Source organism: Corvus kubaryi, unplaced genomic scaffold (assembly GCF_017639235.1).
Source record: "Corvus kubaryi isolate FWS band 111438036 unplaced genomic scaffold, C.kubaryi_AGA036_p1.0 134, whole genome shotgun sequence".
Taxonomy (NCBI): Eukaryota; Metazoa; Chordata; class Aves; order Passeriformes; family Corvidae; genus Corvus; species Corvus kubaryi.
Window position 1 is genome coordinate 13,012,014 of NW_024580668.1, and position 20,807 is coordinate 13,032,820.

At 39.8% G+C, this 20,807-nt stretch overlaps 1 protein-coding gene across 4 annotated transcripts in view; it reads right to left on the reverse strand.

The window, feature by feature from the left end:
* ITCH (itchy E3 ubiquitin protein ligase) overlaps positions 1 to 20,807 on the reverse strand; it is a 59,766-nt gene that overhangs the window by 27,700 nt on the left and 11,259 nt on the right. For all 4 annotated transcript variants that reach the window (XM_042051096.1, XM_042051101.1, XM_042051088.1 and 1 more), the window contains 3 exons: positions 5,271 to 5,361; positions 2,702 to 2,840; positions 701 to 825 (listed from right to left, as the gene is read on the reverse strand). In XM_042051096.1, the coding sequence (XP_041907030.1) occupies positions 701 to 825; positions 2,702 to 2,840; positions 5,271 to 5,340 (334 nt within the window). In that variant the 5' untranslated portion in view covers positions 5,341 to 5,361. The remainder of the gene's footprint in view (positions 1 to 700; positions 826 to 2,701; positions 2,841 to 5,270; positions 5,362 to 20,807) is intronic.

Genomic DNA, 20,807 nt, shown 5'->3' on the forward strand with positions numbered 1-20,807 from the left:
AACCCCAGTGAGCTCCAATAGGTGCCTGGTGTCAGACAGCAAATGCACTGACCCAAGAGGATTTTCACCCAGCTTCAGCAGGACAGGCACTGCCAGGAGAGCAGCTCTCACTGCTGCCAGCATTCTCCATCTGCAACACCCATGTGGGACAGCTGGGAAGCCAACACTTCTTTAAAGAACACAACAAAAGCAGGACAGCACAGAGCCCTGTGCTGCAGCCCCATGGGTGCTGTAATGGGTCTGTAGAACTCTGTATTTCTCCTTCAAGCTTCCCAGGATGCACATATTGCCCAAAGCCTAACTAGTTCTAAGATGAAGGAAATAATACAATATATCCCTGTGGAACTACTTAGAACAAAAATAACTTTACATATTTCCTGTCTAGCACCAGAATCCCAACCATAGTTTTATTTTTTAAGCTATGTAAAAGGAAACTCTTCTCTTTAATTAGCCTTTCACTCCCTCTTGCACACACTAGCAAAGGAAAAAACATCTTGTTTTCAGGAACACTAAGGCAGCCTGTGTATAACCAAAAAAGATTACTCTGAAAAAGTAGGAGGAAGCTCATAAAAGCAACCTGTAGCACCAAAAGGAACCCTTAAGGGCCATTTCCAGAGGTGCACACAGCATTCATGTTCACTAACAGACAGTTCCTGAGGAACTCCATGGCATTCTGAGGTGCCCTCCATCTCAGACTTACATTTCATACTGTTGGATTTCAAAGTCTCATGAATATCCAGAGCAGCACTTCCCAGAAGGACATCAGACTTCAATGTTTGATGGCTCCAGACCCGGAAGTTTAATTTACTTACGGGAGTGACAATTCTGAAAAGAAAAAATTGAGCACTGTAAGGGCATTTGTTGGTGGGGAAGGGGATGAACTGAGCCATCTGCTTCCACTGTCACTTTAAGTTATTTAAAAACAAAGAAATAATGGTGGTAACATCAAACCATTTCCAATTATCACATTCTCATGTCATCTATATATGTCATGTCAATCAACACTGCTGCAAGACTCTTCATAGACAGAGTACATGCTTTATTATTACTATTTTAAGGAAAATATAGAAAAACTACCAGCAACTCCATAGTAATACACAGTAAGTTCCATAACAGCAACTTCAAAGTAATTTTTAATACTGACATTCTTTTTCTAGAAGGAACATTCTAACATTTCTATAGTTTTAAACTATTTTCATTTTGAGAAACAGGTACAAATGACTGCTTGTTTTCTCAGTGGAAAATTTCAGCTGTATACGGTTGATAAGTCCAGACTTTCACAGTCAGCAATCCCTTCAGAAGATCCACCTAACAAACTCTCTCCAAGGAAAGGAACCCCAAGAGGGTCCACCCTCATTTGCAGAAGCCATTACATCTTCCCTTTTCATCCTGAACCTGAATATAGGCAGCTGTGCCAAAATATTTCCTAAAAACCAATTCACTTCACTAAGCTCCATGTAGCTTTAGTGTAACCTTCAATGAAGTTGATATACATGGGATGTCTCTGCTTAGCTCTTACTCAACAGAGGCAAAAATGGCCCATGTATTATTGTGTGGACTAGCACAGCACAAACCACAAACATTCCCAGTAAAAAAAGAAAGAGAAAAAGACAAGCTTTAAAAGGTAAAAGAAAATTCTGCTCTTCTAGACTTTTATGCATATAAAGTGCAAGATTTCCTTTTTCTTAATATATCTCAGTGCCAACTGAGGTAGTAAATAGTAGTAACTAAAACTTCATAATAACCTAAATTACAATAGAAGTACAGATTCAAAAAAGGTTTTCATCAGGCAATGTTCCAGGTGCTTCAAGAAGAATAATCTACAATTTAAGTACAAGCAAACCAGAGAATCACTGAATGGTTTGCATTGAAGGGACCTTAAAGCCCATCTCATTCCACCCCACTTTCCACTCCAGCCTGGCCTCGGACACTTCCAGAGATGGAACAGCCACAGCTTCTCTGGGCACCCTGTGCCAGGGCCTCCCCACCCTCACAGGGAATAATTTCTTCCTAATATTCCATGTGACATGCCTTTCTGAAAAGTCCCTGTCCAGTGTGCAAGACTGACCTTTATCCCAGAGTTCCATGTGACATTAAGAGAAAACTAAATTTTATAGAACTTGTGTATCTTTTTTATTCATGCTTTACACTTCCTATCATTTCACAGCAGAAATACTCGGCCAAGCAAACATCAACAGCTGTATTCATCTTGAATCTGATGTTAGTTTCATACTAACAAGTTGCACAAATCAACTGGGCATTTTGGATTTGTGCCTGAATTTAGAGGTGCACAAGACAGAGCCAACTATCTGTGTTATGGCATGGTACGCCACAGTGGGACACAAAGAACAGCTACACTTTTCAGCCACAGAATTTCTGAAAACTATAACTTTAAATATGACAACAAAAATGTGCATGGGACCATCAGTTTTAATATTAAATTACCTTACTGTCCTTACTACTCACAGAATTAGAGCTCCTTTGATATGCCACACACATTAATACAAAATATAAGCACAAGCAGTGTAATAGTTTGTAAATACTTATTTTGGACTGTACTATAATTACTCCAGAAATTACACAAATCTTACCATCTCATGCAACATTCCACTCCTTGCTTAAAATAAAAACACAACCTTCAAGCCCACTGTCAATTGCATTAATTTAGCTCAAATAAATTGGAAATTAAAACCAAACCTACACTGTAAGATGCTGTTTCCACTTTGGACTATTTGTATTGTTGCATTTTTCTGTCTTCTTTGACTGTCCATCTACTGAGACTTCCACATAAGGGCTAGGTCCAAACCATTTATTCTTTTCTTTTAGTTTTGCCGAAATAACTGTTAAGAAAGAAAAAAACCAGTAATTTACTCAGGAAGATGTCAATTGCAAAGAGTATTTTTCAGTTGTGTGCTTCAGTATCCAAGTATCGGGTCATTGATGCCTGACAATAACACTCAAGAAAAGAACCACATTAGATGAATAAAAACCATCTTGCATTCCAGCTCATTTATACAATGCCATAACTCACACAAATACCTAAAACAAGCAACAATACTTTTGCAACATCAGACACTCTAATTAATCTTAACCAGTGCAAGATCCACAGAAGTGCTTAGATGCTGAAAGCAGAAAATATCCCCTACAACCTTCTCCTGTCTATCGCCAGCCAAGAGAATTCCTAGAGTTTATTACATTGCTTGTTAAAAAGCTCAAAGCATGATCTGCCTCTCAAGGCACCATGGAAAATTGCCACAACTTCTCAGGAACAGAACATCACTGAGAAAATTAATTTTGTGTAAAGTCTGCTGTAGCTAAGCAAGCTTACAGAAAAGCTGAATCCAAACCCTGAGTTCCAGTAACTACCTCCTGTTCCAGCAACAACAAATCTCTACAGGAGCTGCGGCTCAATTTTGGTGGGGAGAGGGTGTGCTGGGTGTTGACTGGGGGATTTTTTGGTGTTTGGGTTTTTTTTTTAGCATTCAGCATTACTGACTGCAGCATTCCCATGTTTCCAAACAGCACTGTTTTGCTGCCTCCTTTAAGATGCGTGTCTACCGTGATGTTTGAATCCCGGCTGTTCTTGGATTCACTGGTGACACTGAACCCACAAAACAGTACTGAAGACAAAGATATTATCATTCCCAGTTGACCCCTGAATTCACTGTTCTAAGAAAGAACAACTTGCTCTTCTGTGTGTTTGTCACCCACCACAGCCTCACTACATCCTTAAAAAAGAGATGACTAATTCAGGCCCATCTGGCTAATCTCCCCAGATTCCCTTTATAGTCTATGCTCCTTCAGAGATTTAGAGAAGTAGCTTAGTATAAACTGCTCTGAACTGCTCCCAAGGAAAACTCCTTTTCTGTGTATTACAGACATCTCACAGAAATTAACTCATTAATTTTCACAAACATCTCTCCATCCTTCCCCTCCTGTCTCCAGGACTTCTATGCTATAGCACCTCATACCTCAACATCTCTCATTATCTCAACGACCTGCTTTGGAACAGCAGAAATCAGCAGATTTGTACCTACATTCAAGGTTTGTTCTTACCCAGACACCCTAAAATTTCATTTAAAACTAATGAGGGCAGCAGAATGGGGCACTGAGGGTAGGGCAGGTGGAAAGTAACACCAGCAACAGTTTGCTGCAGATCATGGCTGAACATCTACAGAAATTCAGACCTGAAATTCAAATATCTCAGTAGTCTCACTTCTAAACACTGAGGCATTTATTCAGCTTCACTGTCTTTGTGTGAGTCCCAGGGATAGCCTTAGACAGCAATCACCACTTCAATCCTTGGCTCTGCTCTCCATCCCTATGTGGAGGAGGTACTTCTGTGAAACCCTCTTCCAATTTCTCTCCCATATCAACCTGTAGGAACAAGATTTCTCTACAGCCTCACAGCCTACTGAGGAAACACGAGCTTGTGACCTCAGAGGGATAGCTACAGCCTGTGTAACTTAGTGAGATCCAACCTCCCTCCTAGCCTAAAGCTTTCCCATCTACTTTTCACAGTTCTTTTCATCTCCTCAATATGCCTTTTCTGAAACTTCTGCATATGCCCCCAGGTCTTCACACTGCAGGTGCAAAATTTACTCTTGATGCTTCTAAACAGAGACCTGCACGCACCCCCAGCTCTCCCATTCAGTTTTGATGCCTCAGTTAAATTTTCAGAGAGCAAAAGCGAGAAAATTAAGTTTCAACAGCTGCTCTGTTGGTGAGGCACTACAAAAAGCAAAGCCTGTTATATAAATCCATTTCAAAACAATTCAGAGGTGTTCAATTACAGTGATAGTCTCACCAACACTTTTATTAAATTTTTTATCCCTTTTTTTATCCATTGCAATGGTGGCCATAAAAACATGTAACAAGGGAGAAGCAGTAAGTCAAATTTAACAAACAGCAGTGTCAGGAAAAAGTGTTAGATTTGATATTATACCAAGTTTCAGTAAGTGCAAGCAGTATCATAATGCACTATTACATTTCCAGAAGGACTGCCTGTACAACTTACTTAAGAGCACCCAAAAAGGATTATTCCTTCCTTTTTTTTCTTACACAAAAATGTATCATTTCAAAATGCATTTTAGATAAAATGAAGATTAAAACAGTTGCCAAGTGATTATGGCCTAACATCAATTTTGACCTCTCTTGGGCTTTCTACAATGCAAAACTTCCTCAAATGCAACATAGTAAACTCTGTTTAATTGCAGAAAAACAGTGTCACATTTCTAACCAGAAAAGACAGATAATTTCAGAAGGCTCACCAGTGATCTGAAGCTGTGATTTCATGGACAACCCACTGGCTGGTCCTGATCTGGACCCACTGCCAGCCATAATATTGGCTGGATCTTGAATCTGCATGAAGAGAGAATGCAAACATTTCAATACTCAGAAGCTCCAAAATTCATCTGGTTTTTGACATCTGGACACATTATAGTGCAAACAGACCCACCACACTTGTTTTCTATCTAGTTCCTTTCCATTCCCCCAAAAGTACCGAAAATCCTTTACAAAGGGCTGTCTCTATCACACGACCTGTACCTATTCAGGTTCTAGGAAAGAGGTGTTTTGATTTTGTCCCTTCAATATGCCAATTAATTAGTGAATGATGTCCTAATTCCAAAATTTGCTGTACCTCTTATGTCTAAAACACCTGCTTGTCTTGTGTCTTAAATTCTGGATAAGTTTATCTTCCTGTGTCAAGTACTACTTGGTTTTAAAAAATAAACACCACAATCCACAAGCACAGCAAAAAGACTGAAAATAAATTATTAAATTAAAAAGTGAATTTTGAATTTAGAGAAACCTGCTTTTGTATCTTTTTTGTTTTCACCTGGTCAGAGCAAATCTACAGACAAGGGCTGTAACTCTACAAAGCACTTAATTAGAGAAGGAAATATATCACTTTTGAAAGAGAGCAAGACAACTTCCAGTTACTGCACAACTTTTCTTCTCGGCACATCCCAACCCTCACATCAAGCATGGTCTGATCCTCCCAGCCCAAAGCAGCAGAGGTTCTTACTTGCAGTATTTGGTTTTGGGGGGCAGGCAAAGTGGACAATGTGCATCAGAGAGCTTCCAGAGAAATTAAATGGTGTACTATTATATTATATACAGACATCCCTCTGGAAATACCCAGATACCCCTGTCACCTATTCATTTTTAGAACACATTTCACCTCAGCATCTCTCACCAACTGAACTACACTGCAAAATGAACAGCCTGTTGGATACAACTTCCAGACCACTCCCTGCATCCCTGTCATGCCACGTTCCCTCCTTTGTGTCACTTCCACATCATCTTCCCTGCTCAGAACCTACTGCAAACCATTCATGAACCTCTCTGGGTGACCCCTCTCTCGTGAGGCTCAGCTGCTGTGGCCAAGGAGATGCTCATCAGCACTGAGCCCACACTGCTGATCTGCTTTGGGCAGCCACCAAATGGGATCCCAACACAGAGCAAACATCACGTGCCAGCTCTCAAGCACTTTTCTGCACACAACATTACTTCCAACAAGGAAAGTATTAGCTTAGGCTGCCGCTATCTGTATCGTGAGTCAAAAGACTCAATTTATGAATTTACAGCTGATAACACCACAAGCAGTTTATCTAACCCCAAATGTGTTCAGCCACACCAAGCAAACCAGGATTTGTACAAGGGGACCAGGTCCCAATATGGCAACTTTCTTTTTGGAGGCTGTGATTTGAAGCAAAAGTCTGTGACAGTGACTGTGGAAACTGGTAATTCCACAGGTATTTGAAAGTGGTGAAACGGGAAGTTCTTGCATCCTGCAGCTTGCCAGTGTTCCCTATTGCAAAATGTGACACCACCAAAAAAGATACTAATGACTTGCTCAAATAGTTTTTGGTGTTATTAGTAGAGTTCAGTGCTGTTTCTAAATTACAGTGTGAATAACACAAATTTATATCACATTAGAGTGAAAAAGATTTTAATGTGAGTATTTAAAAAGTAGCCTAAATTTAAATAATTTAGAGGGCAATTCTTAATTCTGCTCCTGTGACTGGTTGTACCAAACTCCCTGGGTATTCTTTACACTATATGAAAGCAATCAGATTACATCTAGACCAACACAGACACATTGGGTAGTCTAAAGCAGTTTGGATTTACAGAGGAGCTGCCAGTTCCCACCCGGAGAAATAACACTGCACAGAATACACCTGGGATCCCTGAAGGGCATCACTCTCAACTGAACTCCCACACTAAGCATTTACACCATACGACACTCATTCAGAAGCACATGTTAAAGCCAACTTTCATTTCTAACCCTGCAAATGCACTCACTGAAATTATTTTAGTAACATTTGATCATTTTCATTGAGAATATGCAGAGAAAAAATCTAGCAGCTTAACCACATCTGAAATGAGTGTCCTGCAAACACCCGCTGAGTTAACACATGTGGATGTGTAAATGTGTATGTTGGGAGACACAGCCTTCACCAACAACCAGCTTAAGGAAAATTCCAGGAACATAATGCCTGCCAAAACGTCTAAGAAAAGAAACTATACTACACATTGTTTAGTTCTCTCAGCTGCCAGAAAGTTTCTAATTATTTTTGAACAATAAAACTGAAAAGTCTTATTTTATTGTACTCTTGCTAAAACCTAGAGGCTGTTCACTTATGGCAAGCGCCATTAATTAACCAGGAAAAGCAGAGTACCAGAGAAAGAAGCAGGAAGCAACAATTTACCTCTGCCCTGCACTTCAACAGCCCTACCTCTCTTTCCATGTTTTCCAATACCTTGACTCCAGTGCCTCTTCTATTCCCCTTAAATGCCCGCTGAGAAAAGACTCCACAAGCGGAACCCTCGCTGGTTCCACGTCAAGCTTCCAGCAAGGAATAATCATGGAAAACACACTGCAGCTTTTCTCTCAGCTGGGTACTAATTTAGGTCCCTTCCCTACCATGCATGTATATACTTTATCTGGATTTTTCACAACTCATAAAAATTTAACCAACTTCTCTACCTCCATCTCCATCAGTTTTTAGCCAGAATGGATCAGTAATTAACAAAGTCTGTAGTGCAACACACAGGAAAATGGGAAGAGAGCAGGTGGAATTATATGCACCTCATTTTGTTAGGAAACAAAGCTAAAATATATTGATTAGCCAAAGAAGAATCCGTGGTGATTAATGAAGTAGACTTAGAAGCAAAAGAGAGTGCAAAAGGCGGTAACACTGTCAGTCATACATATGCAGCTAATTTCTATATTTAAACTTAATTTTTAACATTTTACTCCTTTTTATTTATGTCAGGCCTCTCCATACTTGTATTTGGACCATCACCCACCATACCACAGGGGCTTCACCCGCTTGGCCTGCTTGATCACAGCGCATGTCTCACAATCATGGATCACATGGGAGATGCTGTCCATGGTTAGATCCACCCCTCGGTCTCGTGCCCACTTATAGGTGGCATCTCTGCCCTGATGGCCTGAGGCATCATGGGCCCATCGAGCTAGGAACAATTCTCCCTTGTGTTTCCAGTCCAAGTCTACCTGTGACACTTCTATCCCCAACACAAAGTAGTTAAATTCAAGCAAAAATGTAATTAGCACGGGTTTTTCACTTTCCTTCGTGGGTTGGGGCCTCACGTTGGGCACCACTAAATTTGTGCCGGTTTGGCCAAACTTAGAAATATATCCTCTGAGAGAAGGTAGGTTACAACCACCCTTCCCCCACCAGGTTCAGGAAAAAAGAAACTTTTTTCTCAAAGGAAAGTGAAAGAGATAAAAACTGTTTATTTAACAAACACACGGGAAAAGGATAATAATGCTGAATAATAAAACCTCTCGCTCTGCTGAGAGAAACCTGGGAAAATTTCAGAGTCCATCCGTAGATCTCTCTCTCCCCCTCCTTGGAGCTGGGACCAAGGCCTTGGTGGAAATTCCTCCTGATATATTCTGATGTTGAAACAGTCCAGCAGAGAAAAAAGGGGAAAAAACCAAAGTACCAGGAAACAGAAGTTCAACTCTCGTCTCTCTCCGGAGAAAGAAAAAGGAGCTGAAAAAACTGGTTGAAAGCAAGCAGGGTGCTTTCCCCACTCTCGCTCTGCTGCTGCAGCTGAACACAGAGCCATTTCTATCTCTGTGTCCCTGAAAACAAGAAAATAAACTGCTTAGAAAGTTCCCTCTTGTCTCTCTGCCTCTCAGGCTGTTTAAAGGCATAGAAAGGCACAGAATTAATTTCTGGGCATGGGGCAGCGATAGGGGATACACATCACAAAGTCACCCCAAGATATTAATACACCAAATAGATTTTGTTTGTGTGTAAAAAACCACTCTATTAAAAGCTGCAGATGATTTCAAACTCAAAACCAGCCTAGGGCTACTTGTAAGCCTAATCACAAAATAAAAAAACATACACTCCTTAATTGTTGTTAAAGTACTTCCATCTAGTTTTATTATAATAGAAATGATACTTAGGAATGTGAAAAGCCAATGTCTTTATAAATTTAATGTAATGCTACAAGCACTTTCATGAGTTGAAACTCTCATTCCAAACCTGAGAATGCATGTTCAGGTTTTTTACTGCAGTAGAAAATTAAACACATCTTCATGGATATTTAGGGATTTGGTGTGGTTTGGGTTGGGTTTTGAGGATTTTTTGCTTGGTTGGTGTTCTGTTTTGTTTTTCTGGTTTTGTTTTGTTTTAAATTATAGTAAACTCCTATTGCCATTATTCTCCCAGATGCTGCTAACTCACTTCCAAGAAACCTGTCAGAATCTGAAATTTAGGAACATTAGCTGAAAGGTTTGAGAGCTGTGACAGAATGACTGGGGCAGTGTAATGGATGTTCAGAGCATGATCAGGTAAGTATGATTTTCTCAGAAATGAACAAGATGAATTTTGTGGCATATAAAAAGATAGAATACAGAAAGAGTATCTTCTTGCCATTAAAAAGAAACCATTCAAATGGCTGTCTGATTTTCTTTGGTGGCTGCATACCTACTCCAAGGGAGGTTTGTTTCTGTAACATCCTACCATAATATGTAAATTATTAGATAAATTATACTCAGCTTCATAATTGCATGCACCATTGTTGGTACTCAGGCAGGTTTGAACAAATACTGCTTAAAATAAATCTGCCTCACAGCAGGAAACTCGGACCACACATCCTTTTGGTCCTGTTCTCTGAATCCCACCTGCAGTGCTTTCCCAGCAACTTCCCCTTTGGCCTGACCCAGTGCTGCTGGGGCACTTTCATCCAAGACAACAAATTTCCACCACAGTTTGCAGTGTGAGGGGTGTGAAGGAAGGAGGAGAATGCAGCCCAAATGCTACGCTGGGAAAAAGGAAGGCAGCAAAGGAGGATCCTCAGTTATTTTTCTAAGAAATCATGAGAAAGCTGCTTTTCTCCTCACCCTCTTTAGTGCTTCATGGTTAAAGCAAAGGGAAGAGCTGGGGAAGAGCTTCTCATCCCACAAAATCAGGGAGCATAAACAGAAGAAAATGCTATAAACGTACCGAGCGACATTCAGTGTCACACCAATTTAACTTGGGTGACTTTAATCAGCACTGGAATTCATCTGGTAAAGAACCAACTTACTGAAGAAGGTAATTTTGTTTCATGTTTATTTCAAAGAACAGAAGACACCTAGGTGAGAATGAAACCCTGTGACTGTGTATTACACACGCATAGCTTTGGAAATATGTTGGCACATGCTCTTTATAATTTAAAAAATACTGAAATAATTGCGCATTGTTGGCTGCTCTAACTCTTATGTTTAGTAATTAATTTTAAGAATAGGCTAAGCTGCTCTTTGCAGGTGATCCTATTCAAAGTGCATTTGCAATTCCAATAATGGAGAAAAAAACCTGCATAATAAAAAAAATTCTTTTAACATACCTAGTAATTTTAACAATGGTTTTGAGAACTTCACTATGTAACAGGAATACAGACTTTTGGAAAAAGCATAAAATATACAAAGTTTTGTTTAAAAAACTGCATGTAAAATGTAACATGTACCTTTTATCAACAGGTATGTGATAAATACATGCACTTCTTTTGTATGTGAGAAATTATAGAAATGCTTCCTTCTCCTTCCCTCAAAACACTGAGGCCGCTCTTTAACTGAAGGCATGCATATTGTGGAAAAGGTTTTTCTCTTTAATGTTAGCTATAACTACACAGTGAGCCCAGGCAGACACAGGCAGTTTGGCAACTTACTTGCTTAGCAAATTTGCAGTTACTTTAACTGTTCAAGTCTCATCTTTCAAGTAAAATGTGGTTTGACAAAGCTGGTTTTAGTGGTTTACACTTTTTTTTTCCCTAAAATAAGTTTTAAGGACGTGGTCAGGTTTGCTGAAACAAGTCGAAAGACAGAAAGGAAGAAACTGCTGAGTAATCAACCAGGGAGAAAAGAATAGACACAGATTATAAGAGTGTTGAGTACACGTTGGAAAGGGAAGCAATTATGAGGTTTGCATCAAGGGATATTTATATAAGGAACGGATCAGAGAGGTTAAACAGAGAATGCAGCTTGGCTCCCTTTGGCCATTACTTTGTGAGCAGCACTACATCCATTCACCACGAAGGCTGGAAAATCCGAGCAGTCTGTGCCAGAATACAACTACTGGAATTTAAAATGCCTGAATTGTTTTTTGAACAAATGTGAAATACATGCTGGATCTGAAAACAGGCTGTGGGTTGGATTACTGAGCTGTGTGGTCCTGTCTCCCCTGCCATTAGAGCCAGCACAGGCACAGTTCCCTGCAGCCTCCACGCTCAGGTTATCCAGGTACACAGCCAACATCCAGGCAGCTGCTCTGAGAGCAACGAAAGAGATCCTGACTGAAAGATAAGACTGGAACCAATTCAAAACACAGGCTAAAAATGTATTTGTGGGGAATACAATTTAATTGGTTTGGGAAGCAAACCAAGTGGTATGACCTTCAGAGGCTGCAAAGAGGGACAAGCAAGACATATAAACCACAAAACAAATGAGAAGAGGTACCCAGCTTCTGGCCTGGCCCTATAGTAGACTTTCTAATGATATATCCTTGACGCTGAAGTAGAAGTTTCATCTACTGTCCTAAAACTGCGTATTTTACTTTTTTTCATATCTGATCCATGTATACAAAATATATGATCTACTGTACTCCTGGCTCAACATAGGAATCACTTTCTTGTTACATCTCCTTACAGATGATCATTTTTGTACCCTTTCCAAGCACAGTGGTACATCAGAGTCAGAAGTCACATCTCTAAATCAACAGGTCTAATTCTACAAGTGAGATTATCTGAATCTATTCTCTAGACCCACCATTCTGAACTTTTCTGTTGAATCTTTTATTGCTATGAGCAAACATACCTTGTAGAGAACGTAATGGAGATGCTAAATTGAGATGAACCAAGTAGGGATGAAAACGTGCATGTATAAATCAGCTAAACAAGAGTTAAAATGGCTTTGATTGATAACAAAGAGCACTTCTTGCAGGAATAAAACTGAGGAGTGTTTGTGTCAAGGCCAGGATGCCTTCACTCTGATAGGACTCCAGCACAGATGCCTAACCAGCAAAACAGCCTGTGCTTCAGAGAGGAGAGTGCCAACAGGGTTATGTCACATCACGTATGTCATTCCATTTCCTGTCAGCGCAACAGGAAAACATACTGTAGCTTTAAAGACATGGATATTCCAAATAAGGAAAAAACCAAGCAGCATCAGCCTTCACCGAAGATTTATGGAAGCTGAAGTAAGCCAGACTCTGAAGCAAAGGACTAGCAAAAAACAACTCTTGACCCCTAGAGGATATAAAATATCCAGCTACGAAGTAGTTTGTTGTCACCAACAGGAACCCGAAGCACAATAAACAATGACAGATCTCATTAGTTCCATCCTCCACGGAGCACAAGAGAGACACTGGCTATCCCACCTCAACACGTGGACATGTCCTGGTGTCTGCGAGTACACAAGCGAGAGGACAAGTTAGTGAAATGTGTGACAGGGTACAAGGAATGTGAGATTTTAAAGATAAATATACCACATTCTCTGTGATAAAGAGTGAGACTCTTTACCCTCTGAAGTCTCATACTGAGTTTTGTTTCACTGTTTCCTACGACCTCAATGCAACATGAATGCTAATGACTGTGATACTATAATGATATCCTACAATGGCATCAAAAAATGACTGTCACAAACAGATTTTAAATTACAGCAGCAAAGACTAAGAAATTACATACTATCAGCCTTAAATACCTTTTCTAGAAACAATTATTTATGCAACAGTAATCCTCAGTGCTGATTCCTTGTTGTTCCTAAACATCTCCCACTTCAAGAGAGAACTGAGCATAGGGAACTCCTCCGAATCTGAAGTTTCTGCGTTGGAAATGCTGAAAAACCTTCACCCTGCCGACCAAAGCAAAGACATTGCCCAATGAAAGGCAGAATAACTCTGGAAACGTTCTAGCCAGATACCCAGTGAAACTCACTTTAACTTCTCCCTGAATACTTGGGATCACCAAGTAGTATTCCTTGTGCAAATGGCACAGGTTAGAAAAACTGGTCTATCAACTTCAGCCTGAGGAGAAAAATGCTTCCAACACTGCTTGCAGTCTGAACTAAACTGTCTTCAGGCCTTCCAAACAGGAGACTTACAACAAAATTATAGAGAATTCAGTCATTAGCATTTCTCTGCAACGAGAAGCCTGCTTGTTAAACCTGCACCTCAGCAGAAACTGCTTTTTCTTTTTTCCACATACATGTAACGTTTGATTCTGAATAAAATAATAGGGAAAAGACACGTAAAGAAATAGAACTGCAATATAAAAAATTCAAAGAAAAACAAATGTAATTTGACAGTTTTTCATACTTTCAACAGTACATCAGAAATTTCCCAACCACAAGCTGTTCTAAGACTAAAACAGAGGCAGGCAGGACAAAGTGATAAAACTGGCATTGCCACCAACTCAGGAAACTTCCCAATGGATTTCCTTCCTAACTAGGAGGATGTTAGCTATTACTAACTTTTAAGAAATGCTCAAAGAGGGGAAAAAAAGAAAACTGTACATGATCATATGCCTTTTGCTTCATTTCCAAAAGCCTGGCAAGAGCAGCCACTGCAGAGAGCTGCACAGGATAATTAAAACCATTTGTGAAAACAAAGAGATGGTCTATTTTTATTTCAGCCATTTCCTTCTCATGGTACAATCATTTCAAAGAGGACAACAATTCATATATGCAAACCACTAAGCTAAAACTGGTTCACTGCTGTAATCTTCGAAATAGAGCAATATAAAAAAGTGGCTGGTTCTTAAACACCACCACTGGAAAACATCTATGAAACTTGGCATGCATGGTAACCCCCAGTACAGAGAATTAAACTAGTATTAAGATGACAGGAAAAGGCAGTGAAACGGGAATAGTTGTAACTACAACAACCTTAAACAGATTTTTAAATTACTGGATTTACCTGTATTAACTGGACATTAACTGGATTAACTCCTGCATTCTACAAACCACTGCTTTTAGAAATTAATTTTGGCCTTTAAAATTCTTTGCAAAAAATCTTTGGTAATCACATAGTTTCAACAAAATACTGCACTGACTCAGAACTATGTTTCATTCTAATGCTTCTGTGATGAGGTTTCAGGAAAATTTCCCAGTGGGAGTTTACGACCAGAAGAAAGTTACAAGCTGGCAAGTGGAAGGTAAGCAGTTACCTTGCTGCCTGCAAAGCAAGACAAATTGCTTTTCATTCAAGAAACCAGATATTCAAGACTGTTCCTTTACAGCCGAGAGTTCCCAGGTGTTACCATGGGCTGGCAACACTCAAAGTAAAAGCTCATTTATAGGGGTCTGTGTTTTTTTATCTACTTCATGATGGGCAAAACTCTTTCCTAGGTCCCCTTTTCTGGAAGCTACTTGCAGGTCAAGAGTTTTAATTCACTGTTGGCTGCCTTTTTTCAACGGAGACCCCTAAAAGTGAGAGCACACAAAAGTTCTACTTATCAAACACATCTGGTTGAGAAGGCAGTGAGCACCTGGCAGCCAGCCATGGCTAACCCACCCCACTGCTCTGCTGTGACCATCATATTTCTTACAGAATGGTTTAAAGCAAGTTTAGCTTTCAAAACACAAACTCACAATCTGAAACCCCCCAGGTAACAATACAGAGCAGAGAGTTTATGCCCTTAAAAGGTGAAACTCCTAGAATTGGGAGTGATTTGATTATATAGTGAACCAACTTCTCAGAATGAGCAATTATCTTCTATAGGGAAATACCCTTTTAGCATCTCCAAAGTTCCTCTGACCTTAAATATTCCTGTTACTAAGACTGTTAGACTGTTAATACAGATCTCTAACAAAAAAAAGCATCAAGTTCTAGCAATCAGAACACTCACATCTTGTAGAAATTAATTACAGCTTCCCCTCTTAATTCTTCCACTTCCTTGCACTGTGAACCATGTCCTATATGGACCTTTGAGGAAACAGTGGTTAAAGAAATATTCTGTGCTGTAACTTCAAGAATATCCTTCCTGAGAGAGGAAGACGACAGACTGAAGCAATGTAATTGACAGCATGTATTTCCCTAACAGGCAATTAAACATTTTATATTTCATTTTCAAAAAACAACAATTGCTATGTTTCCAGGTTTTTACAAAGTAAGTATCTAGAAAGTATAAACAGCATTTTTTCAGTGGTTACCTTGGAAGATAATTTTCTCCAGGGAAAAGCACACAGTGTGGCCAGACACTTCCAAGCAGTCACCGTTAAACTGCTCTGATATTAACCTGACCAGGTATCTGAAAACATTTCGTGCTTTCTATAAACTGCAGCTGCTTGATAAACGCAACGTCCTACAGCACACAGCCTCGGTTCACCCCAGTAACATCCCACCTGGACTGTAGGAATACAAGCAACACATGTTTTGTAATTCGGAGATCAGGTTTCCCAACACAACTCACATTTTATCAGAAAGGACAACTTTGAGCCCAAAGAAGCACTGAAGAGAAGTAGCACAAGGTAGTTAACAAAACAATTACCCAAAGCAATAATGTTTTATTCCATCTGCCCTATAAAAGCTTAGTTAGCCCTTTAGCCATGTTTAGCTTCAGTTGGCTCAAAGGTAGAGAGGCTCCTACAAAGCAAAAATCCCAATCTTGAGCATCTCAGTCAAATATTCAAGGTGGTGTTAGCAACAGGTTATTTTAGACCTTACCATGATAGTATGCAAAGGAATCTTCTGAACAAGTTTACCCAAAGTCCCTTCCTGCCTGTTGCTATGGGAAGGGGAAGGAAAGAATTTATCTGGAGGCCTCTGCTTATCACTGCTTCAGCTGCATGACATAGTAGTGAGAAGAGATAGTCACATAAATCCACAAGCTATAAGCTACTTATTCAAGTTATTCAATTAATTTTTAATTAGGGCAATGAAATAATGTGATCACCCAGAGCAAAAATACCAAGTCAAAATTTTACATTATTTCCCCCCCTTTTAGGCAATTTTCTTACTTATAGTCTATTAACTGATGACTGCCTGGAAGAAATAATTCAAATCACCTTCCTTTTAGCCCTCTTTTTGCAGTTTTAACAGTTTTCCTGCAGTGCAAGAAGTTCGTAGAAGTAGCCAGGAAAAACACAAATTAACACTTATGTATTTAAAACAAAGGCATTCATGGATTAAAAATATAAAACACATGACAAATCTTCAGAAGATGAAAATACACCAGAAAAAAACCCCAAAATATTGCCTGTTATGAAGTGCCCAGAAAATTAAGGACAAGGAGACAAAATACACAGAATTTGCACTGACTTTGAAGTCAGGGTACATAATCTTGTGACAATTTTCACTGAGGATGAGAAAAGCGTGCTTGGTTTAACTCTCAAGACATTTCTGAAGACAGTCGAAACAAGTGCCAAGCTCCATTTATATCTTTACCTCTCACACCCTTTCCGTGTATTTCTGCCCTTCCCTATGCTGTGCATTTAAGCAAAACACGATCTAAGAATGATCTGAAAATCACATAAATGAAAACGTGTTACTGGAAGAGCACATGAGGATATCTTAAAACACGAACACACTTCTAGGAATTGCTTTTAATTTTTTTTTTTTTTAATTGGAAACAAACCATAATTTGGACTGGAAAGGGCCTCTGAGGGTCATCCTGTCCAACACCCTCCAAAACAGTTTGGAATATCAGTGTTAAACCAAGCTGTTCAATGTCTTGTAAAAATGTTTACTCAACTAGGAGCAAAATACAAGTTATAATAAAGGCATCTTAGTAGACATTCATGTTTCAAGATACAATGACAACAAAGTGAGTGGCTCTGAGGCTTTACACAAATATATCCTATTTTACTAGGGCATAAATGTGCACAGTGCCTTCCATCCTTACATCTCCCTGCCACACTGCTGATGAAACCTAACAAGAAAACTAAAACATGTGTAATATGAAATTACAAAAAGATGCATTCCTTAGAAATTATATTCCTCTTGATATTGGCAATAATATGGTAAGAGATTGCTCATAGTCAAGATTGCTTACTTCTGTCCAACAACTTCATACCATAAATCAAACAGCTTCACTAAAACCACTGGAAAAATCTAACAGTTAAAACAAACAAACCAAACATTGTATATAGCAAGATTTATTTTGTTACATTATTTAATTCTTAGAAGTGCAATCATTTTTTCAGTGTATGTTTGTACATTCATTTCAGATGGCTTTCAACTGAAAGACTGAGAAGAGTTTCCAAGCTAACTCCTTTGGAAGCATTCTCCTGCTCAGTTTTTTAGCTACTTCTTTAACACCTTAGGATGTGTTTCCCTGTGCCTTTTATTAATAACAGTTCATATAAATGCTTCCCTTATTCTCAGTTTCGGTGGATTTTTTTGTTTGTATCTTATTGTTATAAACATATATTATAATATTGGCTTCTTGCAAAGTATTAAGGTAGATATTATATAATGTTAGAAATGCTTTTTGCTGTGTAGATGTAGTTTTCTCTCTTTTTAGCAAGAATGTTAGCAAGTGTGAGCAAGTAAGAGAACCTCCAAGCGAGCAGAGGATGAGGCCCAAGGAGCTGCTAATCAACACTTTGTCCAGAGAACAAAAGGGCCCAAAGGCTGCTCTGCCCGGAGAACGGGCAGCCAGGAGGGTCCGAGAGCCCTTATCACCGCTCTGCCCGGGGGGCAAAGAGGCCCAAAGCTGCAATCAGCCCTGACTGTCTGGAGAATTAAGAGATCCACCCTACCATCGACTCTTACCTAGCGGGCCCAACCCCAAGAACCAAAAGAAATAAAACCGCGAGGCAGAAGAATACGCATGCTCTAAAAAGGCGGAACCAAGGAGTGGCCATGCAGAACAGCTCCTGGAAAAGTTTTAATATGAATAGAGAACAGACAGTAAAAATGGTATAAAAAAGACTCACCTCGAGCATCAGGTGTGCTCTTGGCAGAGCGCCAAGGCACCCGGCCGTTATCCCTTTGCTTTATTTTATGTGTCTCTTATTGTCTTTATATTAAACCCTTTAAATTCTCACAGGAGAGTGAACCTCGTTTTTCACATTCTTGAAGACTTTCACTTCTTCTTTGTTTTCAAAACTTGCTCATATTGTACACATTGTACACATATTGTACAGAGAAAATTAAAATAAACCAATAAAAGCTGCATTTAAAAATAAGACTATTACCCTTCAGCTGGTACCAGCTAATTGCACTGTCATATGGCTTCTAAGCTTCACTGAGGGAATTACTTGACAAATCAGATTCCTATTTTCTTACAGACCCATTTTCATCTCCTGTACTGGAATCTTCCTAAAAACTCTGTGCCACACCTTTCAGAATTACTGCAGTCAACCCGTCTCTTTTTTGTTACAGCACCTTTTATGACAGCACAGCCTTTTCCAGCGCAGTCAGTCTCTGAACTCCCCCTGTACGGATTTGCTGTGCCCACACCCACAAGCAGGGCAGTGCAACAGGAGTGGGGCCACAAAGGAAGGTCTGCAGACCCAAAATCTACATGGGATACGTTCTCGGAATTTTAAGTTTGGAACAGCCCTATGGGATCCCACAGTCCCACACCAGCAGGACCACAGCTTCCAGTTTAATTTCATCCAAAAGCAACTCAGCTTCCTTGATCCAAGCTCATTTCACAAGTCAAATCAAGTGCAGTCTGTGAGAACATTCAGTGGATTAATTTCCAAAGTGCCCTCCTTGTCCAAATTAAAACAATTAAACCACTAATGAAGATTGTTTCCTTTCCTGTTCTCTCTGCTATGCATTCTGGCCCTGAGGAAAACCTCCACAAGTCTCTCTCACATCCACTGACTCAAGTTCACTCTTTTTGCATTACTTGTGTTCTCCTGCTTTAATTTCCTGCATATGGACATGAGGATTTTCATGTGTAACCTTGCTTGGCCACTTTGTTTCAAGACTGCCACCTTTCACTCAATTTCAACAGTTTCAGAGGATATTATTTTTCAGAACATTTTCCTTTTAAAATTACAAAAAGGAAATCCCTAAGTTTCTCACTCTCCATCAGTGGGACAGGTGTGCTTTTTCCCTTTTTCTGTGCAAAAACAAGGCTAGAAAATTGTTTCTACAAAACTACTAGAAAGTTTTAACTGCTGTGCTCTGGTCTAAGTAAAAATCGGAGTATTTTTAGTCAAATAGATTGAGGTTACATTTAGAGTATATGTCTATTTAACACAAATGATGAATGCTGTAGGTAAAAAAAAAAAGTCTGTCATAAAGCACAATGTGTTTGTGTCATCAAACAGGGTAACAGATTGTCTCCCTGAGGCCTAAGTGATGAGCCAGACCACAGAACCGCTTGTTTTGTGTGGAAGGAGGAGCAGTAACTGAGTACCACTACCTGTGTAAGCACAAATGGTTTTCCTTCACAAGGAGGATAAACTTCCAGAAGTATTAAGCATCTAGAGAGATGCTGAAAAACTGAAGTTTCTTTTCTCATTCATCCTATGCATTAGAGAAAATCAGTGAAGCCTGCTCTGTGCCACATTAAAGTGAGAAGTCCAACTCCTGTGAGTGACTCTCCACATTCCTGGTACTGAAAAAAGCAAATGACACTTCTTTCTTTGAAGGAGCAAGAAGGATGACCCAAGAAACTACAGGCTGACCAGTGTCATCACAACCCCAGGGAGGTCAGGGAGCAAATGCTCGTAGGAGCCATTTCCAAACAAAATGGGGACAAGAAAAGTGATTTGTATTAGTCAGCATGGATTTATAAAGGGGAAATATTGTCTGACTGACCTGACAGCTTTCTTTGAGAAGACGACTTGGTAGGTGGGACAACACCATGTCCTACAACATCATCACACACAAGCGGATGAAGCAGGGGCCAGGCAGGACTAGGGGGGGTAGACTGCAAGCCTGCGTGAAGGGCAAGGTTCCTGGGGCTGGGATCAGAAGTGCACTGCCCAGTTGGAGTCCAGGCATTAATGCTGCAGCCCAGTGGTACAAACTTGACCAGCACTGTTTAACTTCTCCATTTATGACCTGGACAACAGGACCCAGGTCACCCTCAGCAAATATGGTGATGGAACAAAAATTCCACACAGGGAAGTGCAAAGTTCTGTACCTAGGGAGGAATAAACCCATGCACCAGTAAAAGCTGCGGGGCAGCTGGACAGAAAACAACTCTGCAGAAAACACTGGTGCTGTTGTACATGAACTAGCAACATTTCCTCACAATAACAACAAAATAAAGGGTTGGCAGCATCCTGGATTAGGAAAAAGCATCACTAGCAGGATGAGGAAGGTGATCCTTCTCTTTCACTCTAATTCTAGGCTCCCCAAATCAAGAGTGACACAGAT